This window comes from Accipiter gentilis, chromosome 24 (assembly GCF_929443795.1).
Source record: "Accipiter gentilis chromosome 24, bAccGen1.1, whole genome shotgun sequence".
Taxonomy (NCBI): domain Eukaryota; kingdom Metazoa; phylum Chordata; class Aves; order Accipitriformes; family Accipitridae; genus Astur; species Astur gentilis.
In genome coordinates, this window is record NC_064903.1 from 12,365,303 (window position 1) to 12,376,063 (window position 10,761).

The 10,761-nt window shown below is 57.6% G+C and overlaps 1 protein-coding gene across 3 annotated transcripts; it reads left to right on the forward strand.

Annotated features, from left to right (window-relative positions):
* The first annotated feature begins 5,164 nt into the window (after window positions 1–5,164).
* LOC126050296 (transcription factor SOX-3-like) lies at window positions 5,165–6,151 on the forward strand. Of its 3 annotated transcripts, none has more exons than XM_049828011.1 (2): window positions 5,195–5,285; window positions 5,322–6,151. In XM_049828011.1, the coding sequence occupies exons 1-2, from the start codon at window positions 5,195–5,197 to the stop codon at window positions 6,149–6,151; spliced, it is 921 nt and encodes a 306-aa protein (XP_049683968.1). The 3 variants fall into 3 exon arrangements, with proteins under 3 accessions (XP_049683970.1, XP_049683968.1, XP_049683969.1); XM_049828012.1 differs by having other exon boundaries at window positions 5,195–5,246; window positions 5,286–6,151; XM_049828013.1 differs by having other exon boundaries at window positions 5,165–6,151.
* Window positions 6,152–10,761: the final 4,610 nt, after the last annotated feature.

Here is a 10,761-nt window from a genome sequence, read left to right on the forward strand (position 1 = left end):
CGGAGCTACTGGTTGTTTTCTGTGGCGGTGGAAACAATCCGGGCTCGAAAAGGGTCTATTCAGCGGGCGCTCCGAGAGGTCTGTTTGCAGCCCGCTATTGTTGTCAGAAGCCAAATAAAAGTTCGGCTGGGGGGGAAAAGTGATTAAAAACAACATTCGCCGCTGCCTCCTGAATGCACCGGGAGGCTCGGTTCAAAGGAATCGATCTGTACCCAAACGACGCTGCCCGGGTTTTACCCGCGCACTTAAGATTTTTATTCCTAAATGTTGCTATTTTTCATGATGTCATCAAAAGTATCCCTTGCTTTCCCGCTTATGTGAGCAGCAGGGACAGCTGTAGTCTCTAGTGCAGCATCGATACCCACGCGGCGAGGTACTGGGCAAGGCTCAGAAAGGCGTCGGAGCTCGTTTGTCGGAACTAATGATTTGTTCTCCCTCTCGCTGGGCTGGAAGGTCGGTCCAGCCATGGCAGCCCCGCAGCGAGGCGGGCAGCCTCGCAGGCGATCTCGAGCTGGGGTTTTTTTGGGGGGTGGGGTTTTTTTTTGACGCGACACTGTTAGGTGGGGAATAAAATATCCCCTAACGACCTTGCGCTGCAGAACTAGCCTGAAGTGATCCATTTAGCAGCCACGTTACCACGCTGGAAACTTCTGGGGGAGGACGTGGATTCGAGCCTAAAACAGGGCTCAAACAGAAAAGCACGTGAACTTTTATCTTAAGCATCGCTAAAAGCCTGGGCATTTTCGGACGATCATCCATCCTAGCGAGCGTCAGGAGTGTCCAAACGAAAGGGGCGCCCGGCTGCCTTGTCTGGGCAAGTTTTGAGGACAAGCCCTCGCTGATCTCGGTTGGGAGTTAGGCTGGGGACCAGGGGGGGTGTTTTAATAATAGGATTAAACGGGGCCGGTTTGGTGCATAGCGTTATTCTTTAAAAGCCAGCGATCCTCCCTGACACGGTTCCAAGATTCCCCCAAGCTCTGCTGGAGCTGCAATTAACATATATTAATGGCTGTTGCTTATTAAGCGCTGATTGCGTAAGAAGCAGACGGTCCCTTTCAAATGTGCCTTTTCAATCGTGGGGTTTCTTTCGCGTTCAAGTTGAATTGTGCTGTAAACTCCTGATTTCGCCTCACGCTCTTTTGTCACCAAGAAGAAGAAGAAGAAGAAAAAAAAAGCAGTAGGCTTCTCTGCCTTTGACAACTTGTATTTACACAATCCCAAGTGTTCCCTGACCCCCACCAGACCCACGGGGCTCTCCGACCCCGGACGGCTTCTCCCGCAGTCCCGACCGCTGCCAGGGAGTGGATTTAAGAAAATGGCTCCAGGCGTGAGGCTCCACTCCTCCCCCCCGCCCCCGTTTATTGCGCTAGTTGGGTCCTCTCCTGCCTTCTGCCCCTTCCCTACGTTACAGCAGCTCCGCAGGCTCGGTCCCCTTTCCCGGGCCACGGGACGGGCAGTACCGAGGAGCAGGCGGAGGCTCGAATTCGCTTGTGGCTGCCAAGGGGGTGGCGGGATCGGACCTTTCAAAGCGCTCTGCAGGTAACTTCGGGGAGCAGCAGTTGGTGTAGCGGGGCTTGCCTGGCTTCCTCCTCTCCCCCGCCCCACCTCCCCCGGCGATCTGTAGTTTTCGGTCCAGGGGAGGGAGAAGCAACTACTTCTCCTCCCTCCGGCCCCGCTTGCGATTGCGGGAGCGGTGGGGTGCCGGCGCTGGAGGTAGCTCCGCGCCTCGCTTTGCTTCCCACCCTCTCGGCCCTTCCCCAGCAGCAGCTCCGGCCCCTCCGGGGGGGGCACCCGGCCGCAGGTGCCGCCGTGCAGCCGGGGGGTGCGCGGCGGGGAGGAGCCGGGCCCCGGCTGCCCTGCTGCTGCTGCTGCTGCTGGAGAGCTGGGAGCGGCGACAGCGGCCGGCTGCCCCGGCGAGATCCGCGCCCCGGTGCGCAGCGCCCGCGGGGCCGGGCGGGGAGGCGGGGGGGGGGGGTGGTGGTGGTGTCACCCGCCGGGCGGGGAAATAGGGGGCCGAGGTGAAGCACCGGACCGGGCGAGGGACTCTGCCGGAGCCTGGGAGAGGAGCTGGCTTCTGGCTCTCCTCCCGGGTGCTGAAACGGCTCAAGACATCCTACCGAGAGCTTCCTCTGCGCACCCATCAGTAATGCCGAGGCAGAGGGGTTCGAGCAACGCGTCCCTGCTCACCCCTTCTTGGGAAATAGAAATCAGCCCAATTTTTAAGCGTTCCTCAGAACCTGTGCGGCACGGAAGCCCTAGTGCAGCGGGAGTGTCACAGGGACCTGTGAAGTGTGGAAATACACGAATCTCTACTTACTTTTTTGATTGTCAGGTTCAGTTCCTCTGCAAGGAGATTAGCGATGTTTCAGCAACAATGTTGTCTTGCTTTGAAATAATATGGATCTTAAAGTTAAATAGCGTGGCCTTTGGGAAAAAAATATGTAATTGGAGTCTCAGGCAGCGCAACGACAAATTGAAAGACAAAGTAAGAGTCTGAAACAACGTTGTAATGTTTATTTAAACGTGGAAGGAAACAGCGTTCACAGGGCTTTCAGCATGTCCTCTAATTCCGTGTACCGCCTCATTTTTCGTTGCATGCGAGTGTGTTCCTCCAACAAACGTTTATATAAAATCATTTCAAAGAATTGTCAGGATATAGATCAATCAGTCTGCTTTCCAGCCCAGCCCGGCACGTCTTAAACCTCGACTGGAGCGGTCAAAGTATTTGGAGGGGTTTCAGGCTAATCACAGCTGTCTGAAGCTTTTCCAATATGTTCCAAAAGTTACCAGTGAACTATGCCCGAAGTCTGCTTTCTAGTGTGATGCCGCCTGAAACAACACCTTCCGCTGTCACCCTGTCCTCTCGGGCTGCAAAATTTTCACTTCACACAAGAACACAGCAGCAGCAAACCAAACAACAACAAAGGCAAAAAGCCGACTACACCACAGCTCGTCGCAAGTGTGATTTCTTTTCCCCTTCGACTTTGTTCAACAGATGATTTTTGTCCAAAAAGAAATCCGCACAAAACGAGTGACGCCTTAAACTGCTAAATCACAGTAGCGCTCAGACCCACTCAAATAAAAATCCCACCACCACACCGCGCTGTTCCCAGAGCACCACCAGTGCCGTTTTAAGCCCGCTCCTTTGGCTCCCCCGACCGCGGGAAGCGCTGAGCGGGGCTGCGCGGTGCCGGGCGGAGCGGTCGCGTCCCCCGCCCCGGCTGCAGCCTCCCCGGCCGGGCCCGGCCCGGCCCGGCGCCCCCTCCCCGGCGTCCGCAGTGCAGCGGGCTCGGGGCTGGCGGCACCGGCCTGGGCTGTGCCTCCGGGTCCAGCCTGGAGCCCTGCCCGGAGGTGTCCTCTCCCCCAGCACCGAGTTACCGTCGTCATCCTCGCGGTCTTCTCTTTGGGGCACCACCAACGGCTGCCACGCCGGGGGCGCATCCCTCCTCGCCGGGCCCCCGGTGGGACGCGGTGCCCAGACACGTCCCTGCCTCAAGCCCCCCGACCCTGCCCTCCGCCCCACACGCCCCCGGGGCAGTTTGCTCAGAGCTACTCCGGCGGAACCGGCGGTGCTGCCCACCTCCTCCGGCACCGGGGCTCTCCCAGCGCGGCTCCGAGCAGACTCCGGGCTCGGTTCGCCTCTCGTCCCCCAGCGCGCCCCGGCCGGGAGACCCGTCCGGCTTCCCCAGACGGAGCTGGAGCGGGGCGCACGGGGAGGACGAGGAAGAGCCGGGACAGAGCAGCGCGCCCCGTCTCCTCCCCCCCGGCTCCGCAGCGGCGGGGCGAGGCAGGCTGGGCAGCTCTGAGCCCGCGGTGCTTTCAAGGAGCTGCCAGCCCTCTCCGTGCAGGTGCGGGTGTCCGTGCCTCTGGGCAAGGAGGGAAGGGAGGGAGGAAAGATGGAAGGGGAAGGGGAAGGGGAGGGGAGGGAAGGGACGGAAAGGGAAGCCCGTGATTGACAGCTCCAGCGAGCTCCGCTCCACTCGCACACCCTCTGCCAAAGTTTTCTTTCGCGCGGAGGGAACTTCGCTGTTGCCATGAAACTCGGGGGTTTTGCAAGCTCCGTCCCCTCCCCCCACCCACCCTCTCTGGGGCAGCCGAGTGGAAAAACTCAAGTGGCAACGGGGTGGGCGTAGGTGGGGACGGCCGGGAGCGCCCTGCCGGCAGCCAGCCCGGCCCCGCTCGCATCCGCGCCGCCGCCTCCCCCGGCGTGCTGCCGCGGGGCAGCCCCTCTCCCGCCGGGACGGAGCCCCCCGCGGCCATGCCCGCTGCCCGCAGGGCAGTGGGGGGTTCTCCCCCAGGGGAGGGCTCAGAAGTGGAAGAGTTTAGTCCCCGTCCCCGACCCCCCCCCCCCCCCCCCCGCCTCCGTCGGCTCTGGGGGGGACATCCGCGCGGCACAAGGCTCGCTCCGTCTCCAGGCAGCTTCTCCGGGCTTGGCACAAGGCTGCGCGTCCACCCGGGAGCCCCAACTATCTTTGTGCCCGGCGAACGCACGGCTCCCGCTTGCGGCACGGCACAGCGCTCCGCCCCGCTCACTCCTCCCCGCGGCCCCGGAGGGCAGCCCCGGGCCCGCTCCTTCCCCCGCGGCGCAGCCGGCAACCTGCGGAGAGCCCCAGCGGCTCCTCCGCCCGGCGCGGCCCCAGCTCTGCCCCGTCCCGCCGCTCGGGCCGTCAGCCCGGAGCCGGGGGCAGGCGCAGGGCCCGGGGGACTGCGGGAGGGGGGGGGGGGGGAGGCGGCGGGGGTGGGGGGGGGTGTCCGGCACCAGCAGCCCCGAAACGGCAACTTTTTGGCTCCCCCCAGCCGGTCAGTTACCGGCGTCGGGGCTGTCGGGAACCGCTCGCTGATTGGCTGCCGCCCGCTCATTTATAGCCCGTCAATCAAATACCCCCGGGATTGGTGCGCGCATCGCTTGGCGCTGCCCGCGGGAAGCGCAGCGCTCCGCACCGCTCCGCAGACGCGGCCGCCGCCGCCGCAGCAGCAGCAGCAGCAGCAGCAGCACCCCCGCCACCACCGCCACCACTTCGGGGAGCGGCGCCTCCGCCTGCCAGGCAGAAAAACTTCCTTCTCCCTCAGCAGCCGCCCAGGCAGGTTTTTCCCCTCTTTTTTTTTTTTTTTTTTTTAATTTTTTTTAACTTCCTCTCCCCGGTCTGGTGCCCGCCTGCCCGCCACCCTGGCGCACCTTTTGCCGGCTCCGGCCATGTACAGCATGCTGGAGACTGAGATCAAGACGCCGCAGCCCACGCCGGGCAGCGCCGGGGGCAACCCCGCGCCGGGCAGCAACGGCAAAGGCGGCGGAGGCGGCGGGGCCGGCAACGGAGCGGGAGCCGGCTCGGACCAGGACCGGGTGAAGCGCCCCATGAACGCCTTCATGGTGTGGTCGCGGGGCCAGCGGCGGAAGATGGCCCAGGAGAACCCCAAGATGCACAACTCGGAGATCAGCAAGCGCCTCGGGGCCGACTGGAAGCTGCTGAGCGACGCCGAGAAGCGGCCCTTCATCGACGAGGCCAAGCGGCTGCGGGCCGTGCACATGAAGGAGTATCCGGATTACAAATACCGGCCCCGAAGGAAGACCAAGACCTTGCTGAAGAAGGACAAATACTCGCTGCCCGGCAATCTGCTGGCCCCGGGGGGGGGCAACGCGGTGAGCAGCCCCGTCGGGGTGGGGCAGAGGATTGACACTTACGCCCACATGAACGGCTGGACCAACGGGGCTTACTCGCTGATGCAAGACCAGCTGGGCTACAGCCAGCACCCGGGCATGAACAGCCCCCAGCTGCAGCAGATGCACCGCTACGACATGACGGGCCTGCAGTACAGCCCCATGATGTCCACGGCCCAGACCTACATGAACGCCGCCTCCACCTACAGCATGTCCCCCGCCGCCTACGGCCAGCAGCCCTCCACGGCCATGAGCCTGGGCTCCATGGGCTCGGTGGTGAAATCCGAGCCCAGCTCGCCGCCTCCGGCCATCACTTCCCACTCGCAGAGGGCCTGCCTGGGAGACCTGCGGGATATGATCAGCATGTACCTGCCCCCGGGGGGGGATGCCACAGACCCTTCCGCCCTGCAGGGCAGCAGGTTACACAGCGTCCACCAGCACTACCAGAGTGCCGGGACTGGCGTGAATGGTACCGTACCACTAACTCACATATAAACTTGGCTGCTCCGGACGGCTCCCCGTCTTAATCCCTAACCCCACCACCGCTCCCTGACTCCACCGGGACGTGCGGCAGTGTTGCTCGGCTTAGCAGACTTAATACTAACTTTGGAGACATTTTAAAAAGGAAATCCGTTAGTTGTGTCCTTTTTTTTTTTTTTTTTTTTGTACAAAAAAAAAAAAATTTGAGCAAGCTGTTATTTTAATAGAGCACAACTCCTGCCTCCTAGAAGCCGCTGTGAAGTTTTCAAACCACGGCAACTTCTTTCCTGGTTTCTGCTAGGTTGGGCACTGTTTTGTTCGCTTAAAAGTTTTTAAAAGACCTTGCATCTTCCAGTTTGATTTCTAGTGTTGCAATGACATAAAAACAAAACAAAAACCGGCGGGCTTTTGTTTTTAAACTCGGTTGTTCACATTATCGTTGTGGTTTCTTCCCACCTTACCGAGCCTCGCTTGGTTTCTATCCACAATCTGTAGCTTTGACGACTTTTTAACTTTAGGGTTTTGTTCTTTAAAAAAGGGGGAGGTGGGAGAGAGCTGTGCGGGTCGCAAACGCATTTCTTTTATTTATAGTAAGTTGTGTGTCTTGGTTTTTCTTAAGCTGTAAACTTATGTAAATTGGTTTGTGAATTTTACTGTGAACCATGTTTTGACATATCAGATGAAGAAACGTTTTAGTTTTGTTTACCGGATTTCTTCCAAAAAAAAAAAAAAAAAGTCATCGAAATACTCCTTCCTTCTCCCTGTCCCTAGTCCTCGTTTGCTTCCTTCTTCCAGACGAAGAGAGATCAATAAATTTTATATCGGGCACGTCGGCAGTCTCGGGGCGGTTTGTGCGGGGGCGGGCGCGCAGCCGGTCCCCCGGCGGCGGCGGGAGCCCGGAGCGGGGGCAGCGCGGTCCGGCCCGGGGCTCCCCGCAGCAGCCGCGGTCACCCCGCGCAGCCCGGGGGCCTCCATCGCTTTTCGGCCGGGTTTCTGCGCCTGCCGCGCTGTGGTGTATTTTGGGGGGGTGGGGGGGTGCGGGGAGTGCCCCTTCGAGTTGATTTTCTTCTAAAGAAAAGCGGGACCTGGGCCGGGAAAGCGTCTCTGTGCTACTGAAGCGGCTGCTGCTCTCCGAGCCGCCCGCCACTTGTTGCCTCTCTGCCCGGCTGGTTTCCCTCGGTCGACGGGGAGGGAAGGGGGTTACACGTGTGCGCCTCCGTTGGTTTTTTTTTGTTTTTTTTTTTTTTTTTTTTTTTTTTCCTGGAGGATTTGCCTAGAAACCTGAGCTCATCTGAAATATTTACAAAAGTAAAACCCGTTGGGGAACTCTTGATTAGACTCTATTAAAAATGAATGGTTACAGGAGTCCCCAGAGGAAATAAATAATTCAATCTTTTCAGTATGTTTGACGAGTGTGTGTTTAGTCTGGACAACTTTCTTTGCCTTTTTGTTGCTGTTGTTCTCCTTTTTTTAGGCGCCTGCGTTATTCCTGGCTGTAGTTCTGCGGGCGCCGCGGAGCAGCCCCGAGCTGCAGCCCCCCGCGGAGCCCCGGGGCCGCCGGCCGAGCGGGAGACCGCTCATCCCTCCTTCTGCTCGGCCACAAAAGCCGTGTTCCCGGCCGACCCCCCCAAGCGTGCCCTCGGCTGCCGCCGGCTCCGCGGGCCGGGCTCCGAGCTCGCCGAGGCGGGCGGCCGCTCGGCGGCCCGAGCACCCTCGCAGGCGGCCGGTGCGTTTCGCAGCGCGGCCCCCCCCGAGGCTCTGCCCCCCGTTTGCTCCCACCACCCCTTTCGCCGTTTGTCTTCCTACGGAAGGAGAGGGAGCGGCGGGGTGCTTTTGTCGTTGGCTTTGGTTGAAGGGGCCTGCTCCGCCCGCCCCTGAGGAACGGCGGTTTCGGGGGGACCCCGCGCCCCTCCGCTGCCCGCCTGCGGCGGCCGGGACCCGCCGGGGCCGGGGGGAGCCGCTTTCCCTTCCCCGCGGCTTCCAGCCGGCCGGGCCGGGCCCCCCCCCGCGCTGCCTCCCGGTCCGGCGGCAGGGATGTCCCGGCAGCCGCGCCGGCATTGCGGAGGCTCAGCCGGGCAGCACGTCCAGCCCCGGGCCGGGCCTCCCTGCGGCTCTTCCGAGAGGAAAACCGAGGCTCCGCAAACCGCACCGAGGGTCGCCTTCAGTGGTGCGGGGAGCCTGGCTCCTGGCCGCCCGGGGAAGGGGGAGTGCCGGGGGCGGGGGGGGGGGGGGGGGCAGCTGCTGCAGGTCCTCGACCCGGGGAGAGACCCCGGGCCAGGCACGCTGCCCTCTGCCCGGGCAAGCCCCTGGGGTCGCCCGCCCTCTGGTCCCTGTGGTAAGGCCCTGGCAGCGCACACGCTCCCCTCTGCTCGGGAACAGCCGTGCCAGAGCTGGGGGTAATCCCATTGCAACTGAGAGTACCCTCAGCTCGGCTCCTTCCGTAACGTTTCTGGTGAAATCTGGCAAACCTGGGGCACTGCTTTCTCCGGTTGGCGCTGCTACCTTTCGGGTAGGAGTGTGCCTGTTACTAGCTCTGTCAGGAGAAGCAGCCCCATAACCCGGAGTTCTGAGAGGGGGTGATGAGATCAGTGGCGTTGGTACGGTACATGGAGATACGCGTGGGGGGCAGCAGCAGGTCCCCTTCCACGTCAGCTGGGGGTCAAGCTGCTCCCCAGGGCTCTCCAGAACAGGCAGTGCCAGGAGAGCCTGGGAGGGGAAGCGCGATGATCCTGTTCCCTGAAATAGGTCTCCCTCAGCCTTCCCTGACAGGACTGAGATGCAAGTCTGACAAAAGTGAGGGCTCCTGAGCAGGTGAGCTGCTGCCAGCAGCGGAATCGTATTTGCTATCCTCAGAGCTGAATTGCAGCTACGTTGTTATAAGTAGTTGTTCCCTTCGTCTTGAGTTCTCTGGAAGTGGATCCTCTGCCGTGAAAAGGGAAAAACACTGTTCTTCAAAGGTTTGCGGTATTTTTAAGTTCAAGTTATCCTCCTCGTCTGCCGTAAGTCAGGGCCTAAGGAGAGTTTGTGAGCAAGTCCCTGAGGGCTCACAGAGAGATGCCTCTATAAACTACCTTGTTCTTGCTGAAAGCTCATCACAGCGATTTGGCTTGTGGATGCTTTTCCTGAGCTATTGATTTTCAGATGCCCAGACAAAATCCTCCACACAGTTTTCAGCTTCCTGGGGCTGAACTTTATCCTGAAGTTCCTAAGTTGTGGGGCAGAGCATGGGGAAAGGGTTGTAAACAGGCTCACACCACTGGATGGGGGAGAGACCCATTGCAAGTCGGAAGCAATGGACCCAGCCTTGTACATAAGTACAAGTACAGATACAGCCTCTTCTTTCCCGAACACAAGTGTATTTTCCATCACAGAGCCAACAGCATAGAGGAAGACATTGCCTGAAAGACAACTTTTTTTCAAAGAGCACTGTTATATCCTTTGCTTGGACTCAAGAAATTTGCATCGAGAACAAATGCAGAAACATGTTCTCTTTAGAATTAATGAAGGTATATTTTATTTGTACTGAGCTTCATTTTTAAAATTTTTAAAATTTTCAGTTTATTCTGGACATAGACATACATCCTGCATGCATTAAATCTAAATGCCTTTTGAGCAATGCCCATGCGGGGTTTCATACTCCTGCTTTTGTGGGAGGGATCAGAATCGAGCCATTAACATTCTCAGGGAGAGCAGGTGAAGTTACAAATAGTTATGTACGAGACATGTGGAAGATGCATCTGCACAGGATCCAGATTCTGCTCCAGAAATCCACAGCACTTTGCAGGATAGGACTGTAAGTGAAATGCTAAGTTGTCATATGTGCAAAATCATTAGCAACACTTCGCACAGTTAAAAAAACTACAGCCTTATTCTAGAACACCTAGAATAGATGCAAGTGCATCCATTATCCTTAGAAAGACTGAACATCGGCTGTGGAGAGGTTAATAATGTTAGCATTTAAGTGTAATGACAATATTTAGGCTTTTGCGTTAACACTTTTTTGAATGGAAGAGTGGAAGATCACACTTGATGCTACTGTTAGTCTGTCAAAAAACAGCATATTGGGTTACACTTTCATGGTTCTTTCCTATACTAAAGAGCTGCAGGGTTAATTTATTTCAATAAAAATTGGTAAGTGAAAATATTTTAAATTAAAATTTTGAGGCTGTCTGCTTGGGGAGTAAATTCTCATACTTAGCAGAGGAATGTGATCGTGAGTATTTTAAGAATATTTTTTTAAACCATACGTTTTTGTATTTCTGTTCTTTTTTTTGCTATAAGAGGAGATTAATACTAAATTCAGTAAAAGGCATATGATTAGCATAAACACTTTATGAAAGTATTTATAAATCAGTGCTTTCCCCTATCAAACATGAGACTAAGAAAAATACTTTTCAGGAAAATTAGAAAGATAGGGACTCGTCTATCTTCTGATGTTAGTGGAAAGAATTATTTCGTAGGAATGAATACAGCAGAGGGGGTGAAATTAGGTGATGTTCAGGACTGCAACGTTGCTCCTATTCCCAATGCCTGCAAAAGTGAGAAGTTTGATATGGCTTCTTTTCTACTTATATAGACCTTGATTCTAGTTTTGTTGTAGTCAAGTCCAGTTAATTTACATGGTG

What these genes read in the sequence shown, in the direction of transcription:
- LOC126050296 (XM_049828013.1), top strand. Translation starts at nt 5,195, where the DNA reads ATGTACAGCATGCTGGAGACTGAGATCAAGACGCCGCAGCCCACGCCG.